Source organism: Seriola dumerili, unplaced genomic scaffold, assembly GCF_002260705.1.
Source record: "Seriola dumerili isolate Sdu_G_001 unplaced genomic scaffold, Sdu_1.0 BDQW01000002.1, whole genome shotgun sequence".
Lineage (NCBI taxonomy): Eukaryota > Metazoa > Chordata > Actinopteri > Carangiformes > Carangidae > Seriola > Seriola dumerili.
The window spans coordinates 9,014,878-9,041,253 of NW_019174257.1; the positions used below are offsets into that span (position 1 = coordinate 9,014,878).

The 26,376-nt window shown below is 38.7% G+C and overlaps 1 protein-coding gene across 1 annotated transcript in view; it reads right to left on the reverse strand.

Moving 5' to 3' along the window:
* The window catches only part of raver2 (ribonucleoprotein, PTB binding 2), a gene marked incomplete at its 5' end in the record, with an annotated part of 78,965 nt that overhangs the window by 26,830 nt on the left and 25,759 nt on the right, over positions 1–26,376 (reverse strand). The window contains 2 exons of the mRNA XM_022765616.1: positions 8,624–8,788; positions 9,848–10,155. Coding sequence (XP_022621337.1) covers positions 8,624–8,788; positions 9,848–10,155 — 473 coding nt within the window. The remainder of the gene's footprint in view (positions 1–8,623; positions 8,789–9,847; positions 10,156–26,376) is intronic.

Here is a 26,376-nt window from a genome sequence, read left to right on the forward strand (position 1 = left end):
AAAGTTCAGTCATTTCCATTGTCTGAGGAGCGAGCTAAATAATGCAGGCAGGCTAATACCGTAAAGCTAATGGATGATATTGAATAATGACAATGGCTAAGAGCTAAAGGCCCATGGTTAAAACACACCACATGACCTATTGTTAGTAGCAGATAAAATCAATTAAAACACTAGATAAAATGTACGAGGAGTGCTTGATTTTTCTCACCTTTCAAAAAAGGACCTGTCCACTGTCAGACACACTTTAAAGTCAACCACCACACAAAAATGTGTTTGGGCTTATTGTTACTTCATTTGGATGTTTGACCTTCACTGTGCAGAATGATGTACGTACAGAGTTTGAAGGGGGAAAGTTTCTCTGTGCTCATCTTCAATCTGAGTTAAAAGCACAATTTTGTGGCATCAGTTTTGAAGCCAATAATGGCTCAGTTATCTACTTACACAAGCGTGATATGGACAGTTTAAACCTCCACTGCACACGCAATGAGATTGAACTTTTCAGTGAAGTAGGAGACATCTTGTAACAGCTGTTAATCAGATAGTTTTTTCAGTGAGGTAGATGGCCAAAATGTAATTTTAACTGAACCATTTTTGTGCTAACACCATATGAGACACAATTATTAATCAAAACAAAGTATTTTTCATCTTAAAACATGTCAGAAGGGGTTCTTTAAGTACCAGGTAACACAGATCAAGTGTACCAAAGGTAGTTCAAGTGGTATAAAATCATAGTATGTTTTCTGCTGAAACAAATAAATCTGAATGATGTTTATGTTTTCTGCAGCTCAAATTGACACTGATAATAATACATGATTGAAGTGAAGCGACTAATCGTGGATCCAGTTGAGTGGTCATATATATATCTATTTTCATAATTAAGTCAGAAGTCAAAACATATTTAGCTTTTGAGCCAGAGGAAAAAAGAATGAGATGACGCATGAAAACACTGGTTTTTACTTCTTTCTATTGCATTCGTATTTCAAACAAGGTCTGAAAAGTGACTGCCCTTATTCTCAAAATGTCTACAGTCACAAAAGCCTATACTGCATAGTCTAAAAAATGCCTTGGAAGCTCCAGACCCTGTGAAATGAAATATCACTCCAACAGCAGGCAGTGCAACAGACAAACATTAAGTCTGATTCTTAGTCACAGCCATAATGTGCTACCAGAGGATTATGGTGTTAACAGGTGGAGAATTACCATAGTTTGACTCAGTCCAAGAATCTACAAACCACACTCATATTTGCAGAGATAGAAATAGCTCTCTCACAAACACTTCATTTGACCATTTCCGGCAATAAACAGTTCCTCTGTTATACTTGTAACAGGCTCTGTTTGAGGGTTCTCAATGAATGAAACAAATCAGCAAGCGAGAGATTCAGAACAGAACCCAGCAGATAACGGTATCACAGAGACATGAGTACACATGACACACACAGGGCACAAGATGTTGTGGCATTAGTGGTTAATAGGAAAACAGAACGGGGGAGGCCGGGGGGGGGGGATTAACCAGCAACAGCAACATGTAGCAGGTGGTTTGATGATAGTATATATTAAGCGCTGATGATGTGTATGACTTTAGTGCTCTGCCTGAATGTGATGCTTAGTTATCCATTAGACAATAAACAGAAAATGATCACCAAAAATTTTAAAAACCTAATACTCATTTGTGACATTTCAAGCAAAAATGCTGAACATTTGCTGGTGTGTACTTTTCAAATGTGAGAATTTGCTACTTTTTAATGTTTTACGTCCCTGGAAATTGAATACATGTCCGACAGACAGCAATTTAAATCGTGCCAACAGTCCCAAGATATCCGGTTAATATGAAAGAAAACCAAGATAACCACCAAATATTCCCATTTCAGAAGCTAGTACGATGGAGTTTTTGGTATTTTTGCTTTGAAAAATGGCTAAACCAATCAATTGGTTATCAAAATTGTTGCTTATGAAGTTTGTTTTTTTCCTGCTGATTAGTCAACAGTTTCAGCTCTGAAGTATACGAAGTAGGCCAACCATGTCAATAAATATTGACAGCATTTACAGCAAGACCTGCAAATCAATAAGTTTCAGAGGATTTGTAATTGCACTTTAACAATTTAATCAAACTTTAACAATTACCATATAATTACACGAATATGCAATACAATCAAATCTTTTACTGTAAAAGTGGGCAGATTACAAATCAGTGGGAGACAAATGTATTTGCACTTTCACAGCCTGAGCTCTGATGCCTGTTACCATCAGTGTTCAATCAAGTGGCCCTCCACTTCCTCCTCCCCGCCTCTCATTTGTCTGCAGTTCCCTCCGGTCTGAACAGAGGATGGATGGAGGAACGGAATGAGGGTGGAAAATGGATGCGTGTGTGTATAGAGGAGTAGGTCGATAGGCTATTATCATCAGCATACATTAAGCAAACTGTATGGAAATGACCTGAACCACTCTACCACTTGATGGATGGATGGATGGATGGATGGATGGAGAAGGAGTGAGAAGGGGGTGGAGACAAAAAAAAAGGAGGAAAGAGGAGTGAGGAAGAAAAACATCAGTGATTGATTGAGTGGAGAGGTGGAGGGAGGGAGGCTGATGGAGGATATGAACCAGAAATGACAGGAGGGAAAACAAATAAAAACTTGCTAATCATTATTTTTGTGTGCACACAACAAATAAAAGTGGCATGGATGTGGGTAAACTGAAACATACATTGTGTATCAAATTGGATTGTGTGCAAATGCTGTTCAAGCTATCAGCAACTGTTGCACAGACTGAACATATATATATTACAGAACAGCAACCATAAAGCCACTACACAGGTGAGATATGAGGATGTCAATGTATGACAACTGAAAAAGCTGCAGAGATTCTTCACAGGTGCTGGACAGAGAACACGTAACAATAAAATAGTTAGGAGGCCTCCCAATAAAGAAGTTAGCTTGTTTTTCATTCAACATGATGTTTGAAATACTAAAGGCTGGATAAAAAACATTTTTTAAAGCTGATTAAAGCATTGTTGATGTGTCTTTACAATGGAAAACTTTTATTGGAAGCCCTTGAGTCTTGCATCTTATTTTTTACTGCAATGCATGGCTCTACCTTGTCCTCAAGGTATGATTTAGAAAAATTAAAGAGTAATTAACTGCATGAATCTAGCACTTCATCCTTCATTCCGTAAATGAATCTTGATGTAAATCAAAGAGATTGGCCCAGAAGAAATTCCTCTCCTGCAAAGTGTAATTACTTTGCATCAGTCTAATTAACAGAATATGTTGGAATAACAGACTTAACTAACCCACTGCACTAAAAGGCCCAAAGTACAGTATAATGTTTGAATCACAGCATGTTCTTCTGTCATGATGGATGGGGCTAACATCTAAAGTGAACAGTGTGTGTCTTTGTGTAGGTCATACTGTGGCCTTCAGTGTTAATATTATCCTTGCATAATACACCAATGCCTGTGATCACTGTATACGGTATTTCACTGTTCATATGATGGACACCATGATCACTGTACTCTCTTGACAAATTTGCACTGGACTGATTCCTGTATAATTGGTCTGTGTGTACTGAAGCTGATTAAAGAAGCAACGAGGCAGTTGTGTAAACTTTGCTCAGCTAAATTCTATTAGATGCCAACAATGTGCTTGTTTTGGCCTTTATTTTTGACATTCTCCAGAGTGGTGAAATTAAGCTGTCACTATCCAGTGCTGAATGCTTGCTACTATATCACACAGTATATACATGGCAGTACATGGGATGTACTTTGTAACATAATGTTGGAGTGTATGATACCATTATACCTTTGCACATCACCGTTGTGATGAAAATTAACCTTAGCTATTATAAGGCATTATGGTACATCATACTCTCTTGGTTTGCACGTTAACATTTTATTGCTGGTTTTGACAAAATCAAACATCATTTCCAAATCAGCCAAGTCAAAGTGCACTGGCACTTAAGTAACACAGATTTTAGCATAATTTACAGCAGTTGACAAGCCCTTTTTTGCTTGTACAGAATGATAGCCTGCCATAGAAACTGATTTCACAGAGTTATAAAATCTTATATGCAAAGTCTCATACAGTCGTGGCACTAAAATAATGTGAGGGGCAAATTTTTCTGATGCGGCAGTTTGAGATCAGTGGAGTTTGCCATTAATAAACCTTTAGAATCAAATCACAAGACAAGCTGATTGCTGATTTCAGCACAGCAACAAACACAATGAAAGTTTGTAAGGAGAAAACAATCAATTTGTTGATAGTCTGATGTTATGGCTGGTCAATGCAGGGACTAACTCTCTAACTCTTTTGAAAAACAATGCAAATATAGTAAATGGCCTAAATGGTATTTTCCTAAGAGGATGGTTGTGTGTGTGTGAGTGTATATAGAGTAGAGAAACCAAAGATGCTAAGCTAGCTATCAGTGTGTCTGACAGCTCTTGACCTCTAGTCACGGTGCCCAGTTGAGAAATGCTGACTGAGTCGACGACGGGGCTAAGACTCGGAGGAACCCCGCCCTGTCAGTTTGTGCTCCTTTTGTGTGTGTGTGCGTGCGTGTGTGCGTGCGTCGTATGTGCATGTGTGAGATGGACAGTTTAAATGGCCACATCAGTTGTCTGAACCGAGTGATGAGGTCACGACAGCCCTGTCACAGCTGTCTGAAGAAAGGTACATGACCTATCACAGTGACAAGTTTAACTGTAAAGATCTTTATGAAGAAAGCTGGATGAGTGCAGCAGACGGTGGGTGTGTGGGTACATGGGAAAAAGGAGATTGAGAGGGTGAAAATGTGACTATTATCTAAAAAAAAAAAAAAAAAAAAAAAGATTAATTAAAAGTAGAAAAAATTTGATCAACAAATCATTGGTCTTAGGCTATCCAAATTGAAACAATTCTACTAAATCAAAGTTGAAATTCATCAAACAATAAATGTTGAGGTTTCTTCATCAGTTTGGTCTGCAGGAAAAGATGTCATTAAACATGACAACTGTCTAAGAATTATTCTTCCTTTGAATAAAACTTTGATGCACTGTGAGTTTCACCAAAGGGGGTAATAATTATTGTCAAGCATCTAAAGATTGTACTTGGGAAGAATTTAATTAGCTGTGCAACAATGAGTGCCGATGATTGTGAGGAACATGTTTTCCAGAGTAAAACACATTACATATTCAATGTGTTGTTTTCTGTTGCTTCTGAATAAAACAAAGCAACTGCCTACGTTATCTGACAGCAAAACAAAGCTCATTGTATGTTGTTTTTCCTCTTACAGGCTCTTGGATTCATTCTGAAAAAGTGCTGATTTTTAGGGTATGTATCCATCTTTTTTATTAATCTTTATAACCATCTGTCTATCTATCCCTATTTTATAATCTGTTTTGCAATCTGTGCTGTCCTCTTAAAGTTCTTAGTCTTCCTATATTTACATTTATCCAGAAATATCTCTGATTTATCCCACAGTCTTGGGGCCAATGTGTTTTTGATTAAGTTGACAACTCTTCGACCATGCTTGTCAATTAAACATATATATATATATATATATACAAATATACATACAAATATACAAGATGTGATGGGTGTTATCTACTGCATGTGTGCACCAACATATGACATGAACAACCTTAATGAGTCAGACAAGAGTTACTGTCTCTGCTGAGTCTGCCAGTTTTCTGTGTGGCCTGTAAAGTGTTGAAGGTATTCTTTTCATTAACCTCTTTCAATCTGTACTCCACCTCTGTAATATCCATCCATCCCTATGTTCCTCCCTAACTCTGTTAATCTATTTTCATCTTCATCATTTTACAGACAGTGGTATGTTACTGACTAAATGTGTTCTTTTTTCTCTCAATGTGAGTGTAAATGTGAGTTTTTAACTTCTCGGCTGTCATTATTACATTAACAGTTGCAAACATGCCAACAATCTTCTAACTGTGATTGACATTCTACGCCTCTCCACCATTTCACCTCAGCTCTCCATCTCTCCCTGTCTCTCTCTGACCCTCTATTAGGCCTGACGCCGTCAGCCCTCTTCTTCCTCCCTCCATCCCCTCTCTAATAGGTCTGGCATTCTAAGCTCCATCCTCTTCCCATCCCTCCTTACTGTCTCCATCCTGCTGTCCTTCCCTCTAATATGGTTGACATTCTTTACCCTCTCCTCCCTCCATCTCTCCTGGCTGACTCAAGCTAAAGTGCTGCCTGGAGGGCCCTTTCGTGGGTAGCAGAATAGTGGCGCTCAGGGCCAAGGCCACGGGTTAAATGCACTCTGAACAGAGGAGAAGTGACAAGAGGGCTGAGTTTTACCTATGTGCACGAAGGAGGACTAAGGTTTATGTAAGAAACACTAGGGTTGAAGACTGCAAGACATTAGGTAATTATATTACACAAGTTATTATGCAGCAATCAAAGAAGACCAATGTCTTTCATGGAATCAACTGTAAAAGGTAACAATTTAAGCAAAATAAGCAATACATCTCTAAGTAATGATGTTCTATACAGTAGCTGACACTGATCTCTGGCCTGCTCTTGGAATTTGAAAGGAGAAAGAGGATGAAGGGAGAGAAATGGGGAGATGACGTACAAAAGGTTTGCATGTTAATGGACCAAGGATGCTGTGATTACATGTTCAGCATACTAAACATATAGGCTGCCAGACACCAAAATATATTAATCATGATGGAAAAAAATGTTAAACCAGACAGACTGCAAGCATATCCCCTGTAGTATCACATTCAACTAGCTGACAGACTTTTATAGGAAACATCAGCCACTGCACTTTAAATGACCAATAACTTCTGCACAAAATTCCACAACAGCTAAATACAGTATAATAATATATTTTGAGGGCTTTCCATGCGTACACTGTCCATAAGTCCCACACTTCACCTATTTGAGAATTACAGCAAATCCAAACCTGTTCAATATGTCTGATCCATCATTTACATATTTTCTTACTTGGACAGAAAACAGCTGAAGATAACAATTTAGTGTCTGACAGGTTAAATGTACCAAAGTGATAGGACGTAACGCTAAGTAATATAGTCATAATCTAGATGACTAGATGTCAAAAGAATCCCTTTAAATTTTGCTGTTAAACGATTTAAATACTTAAATGTTCACGTTAGATAGTCTGACCAAGGTATGTACTGAATAGGATATTATATATTTTACAGTTAAAAATTAAACTTGTCAATTTTCTCTGGAGGACAAACTATATGATGGAGAGATTTTCTAAATTACGTTTAATTAATCTCTGCAATATGCAAATATCGGTCAATATACTGGTGGAGTCTACTGACTTTTAGGATCCCCTGACTATTGTTCTAGCTTCACCTTGAGGATGACATTTGAGGTTATTACTTAAATGTCTTGACAACTATTGATTGAACTGACATGAATTTTGATGCAGACATTCATGTGCCCCACAGAATGAATTTTAATCTTTTTGATGATACCCTGAATTTTAATCTAGCTATGTCAACAGGACGAAATTTTGATTTGTCCAATACTTTGGTTTATGACCAAACGCACAGAAGTAACACTCATATCAGCTATTTTGTTGGGTACTAGTTAGCAAACGTTAGCATGCTAACATCATGTTAGCACTGTCATTGTGAGCCTGTTAACATGCTGATGTTAGCATTAAGATAGTATTTAGAAGTATAGCCTCACCGAGCCAGTAGCATGGCTGTTGACTCTTAGTATTGTTGAAATCATTTTGTTGCCTGTGTGGTTGCACTCACTGCCAGGCCACAGATCTACCAACCAGTTGACAACACCCTCACTGACCCAAATGGCCACTTCACTGATAGTGTGGTAAACTTACTCAAGCACTCAAACCTGAAGCAGCAGTCGTGGCTGAAATGCCTTTGCTGCACTGTCCCACACAGGCAAGTTACTAAAATAATACTGTGACTACATAACCATCGATTTGAAAGCTTCCTTGTATGTTTTCATATCCCTGTCTATGACATTTCTGCATCATTTTACTGGTGTGAAGGGTTTCATAAGCTTCGTCCTTGAAGTATTCCAGGACATACATGGTGAGGTGCAGCAATACACACTTTCACAAGAACATACTGTAATGTACAAAAAAAAACAAAACAAAAAAAACGCTGAACCATAGGTCAAAGCCTGCTGGCTCTGCAACAGTGAAGCAACACGAACTAAACACCCACAAAGCATCATGGGACCAGGATGATGTGGGTGTATTGATTTCTATGGGGGAGTGGGGCAGAGGGGTGGAGCTAAAACTGGAAATGCAATAGATGACAGATTCCCATTGAGCGATGTCTAAATGGGTATGTGGGGGTGGAGTGGATGTAATGGAGCAGGGTGGTATATAGCACAGCTGGGTAACAAAACAGAAACAGAGCAGAGCGGGAGCTGAAGGGTGGGGCCGGTGTCACAGCAGCCACACCTCACCATGGAAACAGTTGCTTAGTGATACTGTGAGGTCTGCCAATAGGGACACTGACCCCTGGATTTTATATGAGCATCTCTCACTTGGTGTTTGATTGACAGGGTGTGGAAGGAGGGGGTCATTTCAAAGTGAGAGTGTTATATATATGATGAAACACAGATCCTTCAGTATAGTTTATGTGACATTATCAATGAAGAATACAGACACTCACCTGGCAGAAAACAGGTTTGTAGGTTTCAGAGAAGAGCTGTGTCAGTTCTTCAGAGTCACAGAGGTCGAGCGGCAGTCGGTCAACACACAGACACTTAGAGTGCAGGTTCTCCTCCTGGCTCAGTTGGTTTACATCCATCCACTGCACCATCAGTGAGCGATCCCCCTACACAGAGTTGTGTGATATCTAATCAGGTTTTTAAGATTCTCAACTGGCTTCACACTCCTACACGACATCATAAGTATGCTCTAAATTCTGCATTTATTTCAAGTGCAAGATACAATATCTGTGAATATGGCTTTACTTGCTATTATATATTAATCTACTGGGTTCTTAGGTATTTTAAAGTTTGTCAGCCCTTGAGCTGCACTTTTACCTATAGTTTTTGGTCACTGCCAATCACAAATGTGAGGTCAGACAAGTTGTTGCATAATCTACAGTAAACTGATTTTGATGCACTAAAATGAGCAGAAGAGGTGTTTTCTTTCAGCATTCCTTCTCATCAGTTTATTTTGCGTTTGCATTGCAATTTTACTGATTATCTGTTCTGGCTGTGTTGCCAGTTTCATCACAACATCCACCACAATGATGATCACAAGTTTCGCCCAAGTTTTGTAGAAGTAAATAACTCAATCTGAAGATGTGACCGAAGACTCAAATGTATTATTCCTCTTTCTGCACACTTATGTTTACATCATGAGAGGGCGGCTAGTGTCAATTTTATTGAAGCTAAATAAAAAAATACAAAACCAATTGCAATGATGCAATTCAATCAAAACAAAGTATTCACCCTGCTGGGAAGGAATAAAATCACTGACCAGTGGAGGTAATATTAAAATCACCACATCTCCCCTGGATAAATAAATCCAGCCTAAATATAGTTTAAGTTATCAATTATGCAGGCCATTGGTTTAGAAGTCACATATTAATTAAATGGAGATCACCTGTGTGTGGTCAGGAGTTTCAGTTGACTTGTATAAATACAACTTGCAAGAGAAGAAGACCTTTTATATGGACTGTATATACAGTACGTAAATGGGATGGCTCATGGAGGCTCTACAAACTAAAATGTCTTTTTGTACTCATTAACAAAGGTTCACACAAAGAGAAGCCCTCCGTACGATACCTTTGCTCCAACATATTTATGTCTTATGGATAAATGTAGCAGAACAGCATTTAATAATCAGACATGACAGGATCATTTAAACAACCACTGGAACGTACCAGTGGTCGGCCCAGCAGCTCAGAGCGGGCCCTTGAAGCAGAGTCCTTCTTCATGTATTCAACAAACCCATATCCTTTGGAGTGGCCAGTCAGCTCACTGTACACCAGGAAGGAGCGCTCGATGTTTCCGTAGGAGCGCACCAGCTCCTCGAACTGCTGGGCGGTGAAGGTGTGCGGCAGGTTGGTGAGGCAGAGCAGGGAGTCGGTGGGCTGCAGCGTGACGTTGATCAAGCGTCCCCGGACAGTGCTGTGATGGAGGGAGCGGATGGCATCCTGAGCCTGGTCCCCGTTCAGCAAAGTCACAAAGGCTGGAGGAGGGGACATTATGGAGACAGCGACGAGGGGAAAAGACAGACAAAGACAAGAACAGACACAAAGAAAGAGATACACAGACATAAATGGACAGGGACGAGTGAAAGACTCACACAAACATACATTCAAAGCAGACATTCAAAAAACAGGCAGAAAGCAGTTGATGGAAAATGCAGGATGGAGACACACAGTCAAAGAACATGCACAAAACAACTCACATGAAAAGCAAAGAAAATAAATGACAGGCCAAATGTGATAAAGTGACAAAAAAAAAAAAAAAAAGATAAAAGAGTAAATTTGGGCACAGACAACCAAAACCACAGACAGACAGTCATAAAAGACAGACAGACAGATACACAGAGAGAAAGACAACACATTAGCTAGAAAGCCTATAGGGAGCCACTATGTAGGGGGAATCCACTGTGACACACACACACATACACTCCTCATCTTATTTAAAAACAACAACCTGACTGAAATATGTCAGGGAACCAACAATACTGGTGACAACAACAGCACAGGTAGCATTTCTAAATAATTAAGTGTCAGTGGAAATTTGTCTGTGATGCCTTAAGATGATTGTTGGCCTCATTTTCATGCCAGTGATAATATTTTTTAATGTCACATTTCAAATAAATACTACTCCATATCATCAGAATATCTCTTCTAATCACAGCCGTCTCAGTTTCATGCTTTTATTTCTATCCATTTTTCTTCCCAGAAGATGATATATCTTCTTTTTCTGACACTGAAAACATAAGCTGCTTTCAAACTGTATAGAAAGAACATTAGAAACCTATAGAGAAATATATGAAAAGCCTTAAACAGCATTGGCTACACATCAAAACAGCCATGGACAGATTCATGGGCTGTGAAATGAGCTGGTGATAAATTAATATGGAATGTGTAGCTAAAACCCCAGAGAGAGAGAGAGACAGAGAGAGAGAGAGAGAGAGAGAGAGAGAGAGAGATCTTTCTCCATTTGCTGGAGAACACTCCATCTATACAAACTGAAACAATTCACCAGTGACCCAATGCATAATATACACAATGCTGAGGAGGTGGGCACACTGGACATAACTATCCAATTATTATTTATTAATTATTAATTATAATACTGCCCTCATCCGTCCTGGAAGAATCCCCTACGACATCTACTGTACCTATGGTACTGTGGAAAAACAAGTACAGTCACATTTTCAGAATTTTGGTATAGACTTGGGAGCAAATTATCAGTTCTACATCCCTTATGTGCTTGAGCTAATAACACATAAACAAGTATAATCTTTTGTGGCTTTATTGAACACAACCATTAAACATTCACAGTGCTGGTGGAAAAAGTAAGTGAACCCTTGGATTTAATAACTGGTTGACCTCCTTTGGCTTTTGTCTTACTGTGTACAGATGAATACATTAACTCTTTGAGATGACTTTGTTACCCTTTCAGCTTTATGCAAATCAACAGTTCTTGATCGTAAGTCTTCTGAGATCTCTGGTACACGTCAACAGATGCTTCTTGTGAATAGAAAACTAAAAATATCAGAGTGTTGTGTATAAATCTAAGCAGTTCTAACCCACACCTCCAATCTGGTTGCATCGGTTGGACTCCAGGCTTACTAACTCCTGACTCCATTTAATTTTTGTTGATGTCAATAGCCGAGGGGTTAAAATACTTTTTTCAACCCACATACGAATATTTGAATGGTGTATTCAATATGGACAAAAATACAATGATTTGTATGTTATTAGTTGACACAGATTATGTTTGTTTATTATGGTGGATGAAATCTGGCCATATTTTAATTTATAAATAAATGCAGATATTCCAAAGGGTTCACTTACTTTTTTTTTTGCCTCTTTATGTTATGTTTGTTAATAAATAAGTCTTTCAGCTGACCCAATGGACCAGCTCAGATGCCAATAGTGAAAAATAAAAAAACTACATTGTGTAGCTATCAGGTTTGACTCTTAAAATCAATAGGCATTGCTGAGAAAGACCATGCATTCAGTTTCCACAAAAACATAACTACAGCACATTCTGGCACCCTAATTGTCAAAGACAAACAGACTTAATTACAATGCTACAGAGTAATAAGACACTGGCTACGGGAAAGGGAAAGCATACAAATAAAAATGCTGTTTGATATTGAGAAACAACTTCTGCAGTCCAGTGTAACCGCATTGATGTTAAAGTTGAAATACTTTAGTTTCCAGACTGGAAACTTTTCATGCTCAGGTTTGGGCAGATCAAACTGCGTAAAATCAGAGTGAAACGGTAAAAATAGTGTGCGCGATTTTGGAGAGAGCCTTCGAAGTGAATCTTCAACAACTGAACTGTGCACTATGGGCTTTTGACCTGGAGGAATATATCACTGCACCTCAGGATAATGCTGCTTTATTCATGTAAAGCCACCACTGTGGTCATCCAGCTGTATGAGAAAACAACCCAGTGTCTTTTATCAAAGCTCCAACCTAACCTACGCTGACCCTGACCCAAGAATAATGTACACATCAGAGCCTAACCCATAAATTGGTGATGGTGATATATTGGCCCCGCTGCTGATAAATCGGTATCAATATGCCAAACTGATCTTTAGAAACAGCGTCTCCATTCTATAGTTTGTCTACCAGAGAGAATAACAAGTTTAATAAGATAAAACAAATTTAAAAGGAAAACACTGAAAGCAGTGTTTTCAAAGGATATTTACAGACATTATAAGTTAGAAGAAGGCAGAGACAATCTTTGAGTATTTTTGCACCCCACACACAGCGGTATACCACTTATGACTGTTTTTTTAAGGATCCCATTTGTGTGTCCTCATAATGATGCTACATGTTGAAGTGAAAGTGAAAGCCTGACAACTGGTTGCCTGGAGGATACTTTGAGTATCACTTGTAACTCTTGTTTTCCATTACTGGTGACAAGATTGAGAAACCAAAATACCTAATATTATATTATATTGAACTCTAAGGGGCACTACAGACCCCCTGGGTATCTGGCATCATTATACGCCTTCATCAGTGTGAAAAATCAAAACAGGTATGCAAATATGTTTGCTTCTATACCCAAAGTGGGCGAAACTGAGTATTTTCTGAGCTATTCCAGGCTGAGCTCCAAACAACAGGTCATTTACAGCCTACACACCTCAATCATGAATATATGTGTATGTGCTCTTTGTTGATATACTGTGGTCATGTGTGGAGAACGAACCCCAGAAAAAGCAAGACAGAAAAGAGAAAAAAATGAATAGAATGAGAGATGATTCATATACTCTAGATACTGCTCCAGGCCTCAACTCAACATAAACACCCTCAGAAGAATTTAGTGACAAAAGGAATATCACGTTGATACTGAGCACACAATAAATAGTCTGGCTCAGTAGGAGATGGAAAGCTGAAAGCTAAAGTTTAGGTATCAGACCCACAAATCACTGAGTGAGTGTTAAATTATTCAAATGAAAACACTGGCAGCTGGTGTCTCTGCCACTCATCAGAGGGAGCAACACAGCCAAAAAACATCAGAACTATTAGTGATTTTTGGTGCAAAAAATGGTGCTTCAATCACACCAAATGAATGAAAACTGTAACTACTCAGTCAAAGCTAGGTAGATATGTGGCATTACAAGAAGATCTCTCTTCTAAGAATCAATTACTCAGTACCTGAATAATTTAAAGGTGGTCCTGAAATGTTTAGAGCATGCTACAAAACTTGAATTGCAAAATAGAAACCTCTCAAACTACTCGATCATAATCCACTTTCCTACCATTATTGCCTATGTTCAGTATGTTCCAACCGACCCTTCCTTCACCATAGCTACGTTTATCTTCAGAACTATGAGGAAGCAATCTTGCAATACATAAGCATTGTATTTAGCTCTGTTGAAGAGAAATTATAAGTGGTTGGAGGAAAATTAAGATTTAAGTCAACGGTGGAGAAGTGGATTGTGCTGCAGGAATGATTTGAGATGTTTCCAGTGATGTTTTGGGCTGTGACTCTGGGTCATTATTGAAATCCCTTTTAACCGTTTTGAATCTACACCATTAGCTCCACAGCAGCTGTTCTCCACAGGAGCAGCAAGCTACTACATTTTTATGGCCACCTTTCAAGCTTAGGAGGTAAATATTTAATTCTCAGCATACATATTTTGTTATTTTGTAGTTGGCACAAACTAAGCTTGTTGGTACAAACCAGTTCCTAAAGTACTGGACAGGTTTTACAGTATCATACAGAGGTGTCAACCCTTCAGTAGATATCCTACATGTACCCAGCAAGTTTAACATCTACAGAAATAGGCACAAAAATGTAAATAGATGGGTTGTAACTTTAAATTACAAGATAATCTGTTGGTCATTTTTTGATATGTTCATATTGCTTATTTTTTCTGACTAACAGTCCAAAACCCAAACATATTCAATGTACAAAGACATAACAAAAGCTGTAAATCCTCACATTTGAGAAGCTGGGAACAAAGAATGTTAGGCATTTTTCCTGGATAACTGATTTGAATGATTAATCAAACATTTCTGTCAGTTAATTTTCAGCTAATCAGCAGTGAAAGTAGTTTAGGAGAACATGGACATTGTGTCAGTGTTGGCACCATATGTGCATTCCCTTTCTTCTCAGATGCAGGCCGTCAAATTGAAATGTTTTCAACAGTTAAAGATGTAGAGCAGAAAGGAAAAACGGAGATGGCTTAAAAACATCTGTAATGCAGGATGCCCCCACTGACCTGCTCACAAACACCACCTCTTTTATCTTATATCAAAGCTACAGAAGGTATTTACATACCAACTGTGCCAATCCCCCAAAATAAAAGGCAGACAGACACAATGTCCACATTCTTTGGTTCAAAAATACAATACAAAGACTTTTAAAGCCAGAGTATAAACTGCTCCTCTGTGCAAACATCTACGACAGAGTGTGTGTGAAGATCAGGTAGAAGCTGGAGCGTTGGATGGAAAATATTAGCAAAAAAATGTTGAAATGAGTAACAATTGGCACATTTGCTCCACGGGCATCTTTTAGTTTGCACAGAGAACATCATTGTAGGCAGATCTAACGCAAGGTCAGGATCAGGCTCGCACACAGAGAATCTATCCCCACCTCCCTGTATCTTCATCTATAAGCCTGTCTGTATTTGTCTTGCTCCCCCCAGCGCTTCTGTATCTCTATTGATCTCGCTGTATTGTCTGTTTGTGCCTCCTCTTCCCACCTTATGCCATTCTGACTACTGTATTTCTTCACATCTATTGGCTGTATGCCTGTTTGTCTGTCTGTTGGACGCTCACTACTTCTCTTCCAGTTTCTCCATTACCATGTGTCTCTGTGTCTTCAGATGCCGCCTCCACCCAAATCAATTACCTCAAACCCCATCTAATACTCTTACTCATACACACACTCACACACTCTGTAATGGATCTCTTACACTAAGCTGAGAGCCTAATCTGGTTTTAACCCGCTAAGTACGCTACCTAACATTAGGCATTACGAGGAGATGGAAAGAATATGGTTTGGGTTTATGCTAAAGCTTTCTCTCTCTCTCTTTCTATTGCCTCTAATGACACAGTGCCGCCCGACAAGCGGGGGCTGACATCAAATCCTGCTCAATACTTTCTCCAGCAGTGAAAGGGAGAACTCTAAGACTCTTAAATAGCTTTAGAAATAATCTTATAATTCACAGCCTGGCAATCTATGCTAAAGCTTCCAAGTGAACTTTGTCAAAATAAAAAAAAAAAAAAAAAAAAAAAAAAAAAAAAGAAAAAAAGAAAAAGAGAAAACATGAAAAAAAATTACACAAAAGTGGCAGCATCTTAATTATGGGTCTCTGCTTCTGAACATGTCGATTATTCCCCATGTTCCTATGAGGAGTGTGTAGGGGCACAGGAAAAGAAAAGAAATCTTCCGCTGAAATCACCTCGAAGGCTGCAATTCAGACTGCCACATTCCCTGTTGAAGGAGCTAATTAAAAACAGGGGAGTTACAAACGACACAGCGGACCACTGAAAAACTCAAGGGGCCGGTCCTCATGCTGTGTGCATGGTGGCCCTGCTGTTTCATCTTGGCCCCGAGGCCAAGATGAAAGTCTCAGGTAGCGAGAAGAGTCTCATGGAAATAAACAACTCAGTGGGCCAACAGGAAAAACGTTCCAGTCTAAGCTCTATCCACATTTGGTGTCATCTTATGACGGCTTACGTGAAGACTTTTAAAGGACCTGGTAACACTTTGAATTTCAGGCTGATGACTACAAAAACTCATTTTCACTCATAAGTAAATATAATATATAAACCATTCTGTTACTTTGACCCATTTTCAGCTATGTTAGCGTCATGGTTGTGGTGAGACTGTCGGTCAGTCCTCCACTTTTATCTGGACTGAAATCTCAACAACTATTGGATAAATTGCAATAAACTTCTGTACAGATATTTGGTTTCCAGACAATTAATCCTCCTGACTTCAGTGACCCCTTACTTTTCCTCTAGTGCCACCATGACGTTAACCTTCGTGTTTGCGAGTGAAATGTCTCAACAACAGTAAGACAGACCATCATGAAATTTGGCACACAAACATGTTCCCAACAAAAGGAATTCTAATACTCTAAGTGACTTTCCATCTAGCGCCATCATCAGGTCAAAATGTTTATTTTTCCAACACTTTGGTTTATGACCAAACATCTGCAAAAACCAATGATATATATACCCATCAATATCTGCTGTATGTTTTGTGCTAATTACTAGTTCTAACATGCTAATAGGCTAATGCCACATTCATGTCATATTGGAATTATTGTAATTGTGAAAAAAGTGTCTTTACGAAATAGCAATATATGTGACTTGGTGACTCACAATAGGGATGTTCCTGTTGTGAAATAAAGAAAACACAATTGCCCCATGTCAACCAGGATTGATCAGACCATCTTAAGTTGTCAGATGACATGAAAGCCGTTGACTGAAGCCGTTAAAGGAATCTTTCCCATCTAAAACCATCCCATATGATGTGAACACAGCATAAGCTAAGATGGTGAACATGGTAAATATAATACCTGCTACATATGATCAAGTTAGTGTTGTCATTGTGAGCAAGTTAGCATAGTAAGATTAGCATTTCGCTCAAAGCAAGTATATCCTCACAGTACAGCCCTGTTCGCTGTTTCTTCTGATACGTAGTAAACCTGACCCTGATCCTTAAATTTTGTGAGCCACTGATCAAAATGAATTGCACTGGGGTCTTAAAAATCAGCTTGTCACAGTGTATCAAATCTACAAAAATAGAAATAAAGATACCTTAAGCTTAATAAAATAAAATACAACCTCGACCTACAGCCAATTTAATTCTGCGTTTTATATCTACAAGCTTCCACCTTGACAAGATGCATCATTTTTTCAGGAAACATTAAACTTGTGAAAGTCTAAGGGCAACATTTCGGAACAATCTAAATGAGAAATTTTAACAAGAGTAAGCCTGGAAGTCGTCTACTTCTTCCATGATAACTTTATCCCTTACAGGCCATCATGTGATAAATTATAATTTTATCCATTTCACTGATCCTCATCGCTGCTAAAGGTGAAAAGTTGCTTGAGTAATGATGTCAAAGATTTCAATTTGCTTTAGAGATGAAAGGTGGATAAGAGGAAACCATGGAGCTGAGGATGGTGTTTAGCAATTACATCATCATTGCAATTTCAACCTGAACTAAGGTTATATTATTTGTGTGTGAGCCAGCACTGACAGGCCAGAGGGATGAGCTCTCTGGATCTGTTGCTCTTCTACCATTTATCAATCTTTCTCTCTCCCACACACATATGCCAGTGAGAGCACCGAGTCTCATCTGAATCATCCTAACAAAAAAGCCCTACAGGATGTTCTTAACTGTGAACTGCACAGTATATACATCCTCAGATCACAGCAAATGTCATTTTTGAGGGGATAACAGCTTTGACTGGCTATCTAGACATTTGCAGTGTCTGAAAGGCAAGCATTAACAAAGAGTTTGCACAAATAAAAATGATTTTTTTTTTTTTTTTTTTTTTTAATACCTACTACCTGTGGTAAAACACCATCAGCAAGTATACTAAAACAGCTCTGACAAAGCCTTGATAATGCCTTAGTTCTGTAGCATCAATAAACCTCGTCCTCCTTTGCATGCGCGGCTTTATTCCTCCCTGCCGCTCTCTGCTACAGTATCTACATGAGTAAACACTTCATACAAGCTTTATCCTCCTCCCTCATCCTCTACTCTCTCTCCAGCGCTCCTCTCATCCTCCGACCCCTTTGTCTTCTAACATGTCGGCCCTCCCACACTCTCCTCTCCATCACCACCACCTCCTCTTGATTCTGTTTCTCTTCTCTCACCATTTCCATCCATCAGTCCCCCACAGTCCTCCAGCCTGCAGCCACTTCCATGGCAGTCCTCCACGGGACTTCAGGGCCTTTAGTACTGGTTCAACAGATTTTAATTATTGTGAAATATGTATTATTTGAAAAATCGCTAATTGTGCAATGATGTTTCAAAAGTAGCAATTTGAATGATATCAGCAAATCATTGCCTCATTCAGTTTGACAAACAGTGTAATACAGGGTTGTAGTACTCAAGTCCAGTCTTGGTCTCTGTTTTCTATCATCTCAACTTCTCAGTGTCGTGTTTTGACTTGGACTTGTCTTGGTCACCAGTTTTGCCTATCACATTGATCAAGTTCAGTTGTCTATTTTTCTTTCTTTTTTGGCTTTTCTTGCCAATGTTTATGCATAAAGAAAGATATCCTAATGCCAATGCCAATTTAAACTCAAATCTAAAAATGTTTAAGCCTGGACTTGTCTTGGATGTGACTGAAGTAGTCTCGACTACAGCCCTGAGTTCTGTCTCCAGAGTCCAAACATGGACAGCACTTGGGCGTGAAGCAAAGTGGTTATTGAAGGGTCCCAAATGACTGTGTTTGTTGGTCTTGTTAATTGTCACAGAAGTATTCAAATTGTCATGGTAAGGTATATGAGGTCGGCGGATGGGTGTTTGATGTATAGATGGACAGAGGGATGGAGAAATGGATAGATGGATAAGAGGCATAAGAGGCAGCACCGAGTGGCTCTAATAGTCGGCATCTCTTCAACAAGCCGCCCACTCAGCCCGCCCACAGCCACATTGTTCAAACAACCACTCTGTCCCTCTTTGAAACATTTCACAAAAATTGTGATCGTTCAACATATTCAAAAACTCAGTTGCGTGTGCTTGAATACTGTTTTGTATTATACATATGGAAATTCTAATTTCTAGTGAGAATATAAAAAGGTAACCAATAGAGTTTGTGATTTACATTCAAATTCATCTTAAATGATCAAAGTCAAGTACGGCTATTCTTAGAGGTTTGAGTTTAGGAAAAAAAAGGTTGTCGCCAGTTGCAAATATTTTTGGACAGTAAATAACAGTGATAACAGTGATCTCCCCCCTGCGAACCACTGTATCATCAATTCATCATCTACTGATCCTTCAAGCAGATCACTCCACCTTTCGCATTTTTCTTTTCTATAATGCCATCCCTCTGTTTGTCTCCCTTTTTATCATTAGTCATACAATCTATCATTTTTAAGGCAACTCTAACCTTCATCTTCTATCCATCAACTCAGTTTCTTCACATTCTACCACCTCCCACTCCTCAAAATGTTTCCTCCATCACCGCTTTCCTTCTCACTGTACTTTACTCTGCGCGCCACTCTCCCTCCTCAGCCTCGACTAAATAAAAAATTTACTGCATATGAACTGTGATCTACCCAAACACCTTAAATCTAGGGCTAAAACTAACGATTGTTTTCATTACCCATTATTCTGCTGATTATTTCATCCGATAACTGATTAATCATTTGGTCCATGTAAAGTCCAAAATTAGCAAAAAATGACCCTGTAAACGTGTCACCATGAAATGACATAACATGAACCCCTGTAAAATTCAGTGTGATTAAGAGCTGCAACATTCAGTTGATTAGCTGATAAGTTGTTCAGCTGGAAACTTAATTTTCATATTTTGATAATCAATTGTTTCAATTGCTTTTCAAGCAGAAAGCTAAACATTTTCTGGTTTCAGTTGCTTCAACGTGATGATTTCTGCTTTCATTATCAAAGATATTCCAAGTATTATACATATTACTGCATGAAATTGAAAAATATCATGCAATTTTGATAGAAATTCTTTATCTTCTTTATAAACATAATGATTAATTGAGACAATAACAGATTAATCAATAATTAAGATAAACACCAGCTGCAGAACTACTGTAATGTGGTTGTGGTTGTGAAACCATGCATGTGCATCTGTGAAAATGTCTCCCTTGACTGAATAAACACTCACATGTAAATCTGTAAAACAATGGGCACCAGTGAAACCAGAAGATTGTTTTTTTCAGAAACTATATTTGCACAAGGGAATCAATGCAAGAATGAAAAGGCCTTTATAATGACAAACTGATGACGTTCTAATACTTCAATACATTTAAACAAATGCAATAGAAAGAACGCTTCAATTACATTATTTGAGCTCATTTGGTCTCTGACTCTTTATTACAAAACAAAAAGACACTAGAATGAACAGGAACATTTGAATATACAAAACTATATCCTGACAATACTTCAGGGAGGCACATAAAGTATGCTTCCTCTTTTGATGCACCCAAGGTACAGCTGTGTGTGTGTGTGGTTTCTAGGTCTGCTGGTTATCTTAGCCTTTATCCTTTGACTGCATCTGTGTGCTCCTTAAACACAGAAAGCAGGGTTGAGAACCCTGAATCCCTGATAACACTGTCACCACAAGTATGAACTGTGTCTGTGTGTGTGTGTGTGTGTGTGTGTGTGTGTGTGTGTGTGTGTGTGTGTGTGTGTGTGTACAGAATCTTTCAACCAAAAGAGTATGACCACACTGTGTATTTTTGGTTTGTGTGTTTTTCATGTGCATTGGTGTGAACCATAGATAAGGCAAACACTGCTCACACCAACTCTGGCTACTGAAGAGAGAAAAGTGAGGGTTAATACACAGAGAGGAGAGAAGCGAGAGAAAGGTAGATTCAACTGTCTTTCATTACGTTTGTTGGATTTTTATAACTATTGATATTCACTCTGACCACCGGTGAACTACGCACGTGCACCACCAAGGTACCATAAAACCCTTCATAGTCAGTTTGGCCATCAGGTTGACCAGGACAAATCCTGGTGGGCCACCACATCAGTGGACCAGTGGACTATCAAAAAATCCATACAGTTTTTACCGGCCTGTTTGTGTCAGTCTTTCAACCGGCCCTCTCTCTGGGTCTGCAGCGTGCGTGTGTTGGTACCGGTCTCACTTCAACAACAGCAGGTGCTTTGCTGTCACCAGAACCAACACTTTTTTTTCCTCAAAGTGAAGTAATGGAATATTCACAGTTCACATTTACATTTTTAAGCACTTGAAGATCCAATAAAAAACAGAGCCAATATAAAAAAAAAAAAAATAAAAAAAAAAATTTGTCACCTTGACATTTAAGGTGTAGTGACTGATTCATAACATCAACTTATGCATAGGGTAACACACAAAAAAAAGAGTTCATGTTTAAAGCTCCCAGTGGTTGCCGGTAGCCTCTGAGCGCCACACAATTAAATTATTTTTTCTACCTAGCTAGTGAAGATGAAAATGCAGCAAAACATAATTTAATTCATTATTCACTCATCTGACAGGTTCTTTATTTATGATGCATTCGCAAAAGCCAGCCTATTAAACTTGGACAGCTTGCACCTGCTGGAAATGAAAGCTAGCTTGGAATGTTCTCAACATGATGAAGTCGTTCATAAAGTCAGTCAAACAGTCGATCATGTGGTCAGTTACAGTTGACTAATGTGTGTACACTTGCCAAGGTAGGAATAATGGTTAGATAACCTTCAAAACGAGGCACAACCAATCCGCGTGCACATGCTTGCACAGGTGCACTCGGGTACTTGAATGATTTGCACAGGAAAATTTGCACATCATCCTGCACAGTAAACCACAAACCTTTTTGGACTCAGGCAATTGTTTTTGAAACCATCATCTGTAACTGGATATGATCCTCTGTAGATATGCAGAGTACTACAGTATGAAACAAGCTGCAAAGATACAAGAAACAACACATTTGTGTCTTTTGTAACCTCATTAGCCTCATCAAGCAGTTACGGGCTACAGAGTAGAGTTAGTTGTCAAAAAAATAAATCTTTTCTAACCTAAACTACTGTACCTAAACTCTCACTATATCAATATTTATCGATATTTTTGATTTTTTACTCATTAGCTAGTTAGTTGCAACAGTAACACAGCAAAATGTAGATCAAATAGCTAAGTGGGTAATGACAGACTAATTACCTTTGTTACAGATTAACCTACTTGAGCTCAAAAATCATTATCCTGTTGTTGGAGGCATCACAGGAAATGATGACAGAAGCCTTTAACTGTAGTCCAGGGAACCAGTCTGCAGCCCAGGAGTGGGGCTACACAACAGTCCAAGGGGAAATATTTTATTTTATTTATTTTTTCAATAAATACAATATGCCCCCCCTGCTACTATACCTTTTAGATCAGTCACTGGTTTGTGCGTCATAGTTGTTGCACCTACTGCTGCAGCTATTACACCACTATATATGATTTGTATATCTGCATTCATCAATCTATAATAACAGGACTTAAGACAGTTTGATACTATATATGATAATACCATTCTGCATGGGCTTCTGGATGTAAAATACTGGAACTATGAGGCAACCTCTGGTGGATCTACATTAGTCCTACTGTTTCACACATGTGAATTTACAATAAATTACACGTGCACACACACAAACAAGGAACACGATGTGACACATGACAAGAGGTACAGCAACAGGGGCTCTGTGAGTGAGTGAGTGAGTGAGTGAGTGAGTGAGTGAGTGAGTGAGTGAGTGAGAGAGATCAAAGATAACAGCCGCATCACATTTGCGTGGCCTGTGCTGATTTGCATTTAGTGATTCACAAGGAGACAGATGGACAGATGATGACAGAGAGGGAGAAAAAGAATAGGGGAGGAAGAAAGGGAGGGAAGGGAGTGAGATTCAGAGAGAAAGAGAGAGAAAGAAATAAGAGAGCAGTGACAAGCTGCTGTCCAGGGAAGCAATTAGATGGACTCGGCTTCTGTCACTTACGACAGGAAGATGGAGTACAAAAAGTGAAAAATAGAAAAAGAGCAGTGTTGAGTCTCATAATGGCTCTGTTAGCTAGTGCTGTGCAGTCCTGTGAGAACACCACACACACACACACACACGTCTTGTTCTACTAAAGCGCCAAATCCTCAACTCCATTTACTAATGCCCTAATTTGAATAATTGCTCTTAATGTGCAGTAAAGCACAAACCCAGTCATATGAAAAACTCTCCAGTCTCTTTAGAACACTGGTCACGTCAAACCTTCCCCAGCTTCGTCATTACAAGGCAAAATCACAGATGTTGACACATAAGACTTACATAACCACGAAGGAACATGTGGTGTGTTTGAAGGAAGGATATAGTTTTAAAACATTCTGTGGAAGAATCATTTTGGTGGGAGGCGGTGGGGTTTGAAGTAAACTGATTCAGACATCCTTTAAGAGAAATGTTTGACAGTATTGGCACTTTTATTTACAATTTTGATTACCTCCTTGATAATAATATATAAATCCTCATTTTTCATTTATTTATTCATTAATTCATCTAAATTGCTGGATTTCTGTTGCTCTAAATCTTAAAAGTATACTGAAATGATATACATATTGTCCGAATGAATGCCTGTTATATATATTTTTAATTTATTTTGATGTTTAGGTTTGGGTGTGGTCTGCTTTTAATTGATTCAGATTGTTCTTATCAATTCAAGTTCTTATCAAATTGTGAGTTCAATTCTTGTCAGAATATTAAGAAAAAAAAAAGAAAAAAAAACAACAACAACTTTATTTTCAGTAGATTTACAGTCAAAGCAGCTTGGCATAGATGATGTGCATCGTCCGTCTCTCTTTTTTAACCAAAATAAAGTAACAAAAATATGGAAATACCATCATTCCTGATTCCCCATGCACATTGAATGTTTACCGTAGCACTGGGAATACAAACAATGTCACACACCCATGCTGCAGCAAAGCCATCAACATGCTAGACATACTTGCAAATCACTTTTGTTCACGACTATGTTTTGATGTATCACTACTGTCCTCTACAGTATGCATGGGTTTTGACGAATGCCTAACCACCAATGTTGAAGGAAACAAACTAAAATTCCCAAATGGAAAAAGTGACTAAGGAATTCATCAGCAGAATCTGTAAGAATGTTTGTTATAAACTTAAATATTTTAATATATTTGGAACTGGTTACAATACAGAACCATGGCGCTGCATGTAATGAGCTTAATGTTTTTGAGACATTTGCTGAAACCCCAGGCAATGAAATATAGCCATTTCTCTGAAAGCCATCTTCCACATTCTAAACCTAAACGAAATACACCCTTCCAGACATCACAAACAACTATCAGCCAAGCTAATCAACTTTCCATTCAGCAGCATCATTACCAAAAACAGCAACCCAAAGATATTAATCTTATAAGAAGTAGTGAAAGCAATGCAAGAGAATAGCTTTTTGATGTAAAGACCAACATAAAACAGAAGATGAGTAAAAAAAAAAAAAAAAAAAAAAAAAAAAAAAAAATTTTAATGAGTGTTTTCATTGTAAAAAAAAAAAAAAAAAAAGGGACAGATGATTGATGGCGTTACTTCTGTGACTACAGGACAAGTCAATGAGTCCATATTTGTCCTGCGGCTTCTGTATTTTTTGTATTTTGCCCACACCATCACACACACAAAGCGACAGGCCTTTTTGCCAGCATATGTTGCCCTTCATTACTGGACAGTGCAGCGACAAACACAAAGGCCTCCATTGAAAGCAGGGATTCCCAGGATAACCCTCGCTATTGTATTCCCAGATCCCTGGTTCCGCAGCGCTGCCGAATTAGTACACATACCTCTGGACTGGTGGCGTCATGTGGAAGCGGCTAGCTCGCTGTGGCTGGTTGGTTGGCTGACTGAATAGCTGGATGGATGGATTGATGCCTGCAGATTCCTAACAGGCTGGCAGACCACTTCATATGCCCGTCTGAGGGTACATATGTAAATGTGTGCATCTGTGTGCCTGTCGAGCTGCCTGTCTGCCTTTCTGACTATCTGGCTGAGGTTTCAATTTAGAGCTGCAACCAATCTTAGCAGCAGAAACCTGACACCACACCAAAAAAAGTCACAAACGTTTTACATATTCTATATTTAAAAAGTAAAGTTTGCCCAAAAGTCAACTGTCTTTCTGACCAGCATAAAAGTCAACTGTCTTTCTGACCAGCATTTTAGTTTTTCAGATCAACATTTGCTCTTGGGGAGCATGATTGCGAAGCTACACTTCTTTTCTGCTGGTCTGGGACCTCAAACAAGTTGTGGATATAAATAATAAGTAGATGATTTGCACTGATGACAAAGATTGCAGCCTAAGGCCATTGAATGACTGGCAATGGAAATGGATCATGTAAGATAGAATCTCAAAATGAGAAATAAATAATTAAAACTCATTAGCCTATGAGTTTGCATGTGGATTTTGTTTGGCCTGTTCTGATAAAATCAAGGGAGAAATCAAATGTATTAAAATTAAGCATGCACAGTGAACAAGCCAATTTAATGACAAACACACACCATCATTTTTCAGAGGCTTCTGGCAACAGGTGAATTGAAACATTTTGTACATGAAGTCCAAAATTTAAATTGAACATCAACAGAGCTTCTATCTGAATCTGAACAAATTTGCAGCCAACTCATAATCTGTAAAGATAATGAGATTTTATCCAGTGCTGGCACTCCCACCAAATAGTAATGTGAGCAAGGAGACTGATAATGATAGATGCTTAACTTTTTGAATACGGGCCATGAGCCTGCTAACAAGCTGCTGGTAAAGTGCCTGCAATTTGCTAAAAGGAAAGGACATAAGGAAGGGAGGAAGAAAGGAAGGAAGGGAAGGAGGGACTGACAGGCTGGAGGGAGTAAGATGTGGCCAGAAGGCACAGATCAAAGGACAATCAGACAATTGAATACCTTTTGGGGGAATATCTTGGCAATATAAATGGTTTTGGTTAAATAAAAAAAGGAGAGCTAGTGGGACAAAGGAGGAAGCAATAGAGGTAGTGCATATTCTGCTTTTGTGTG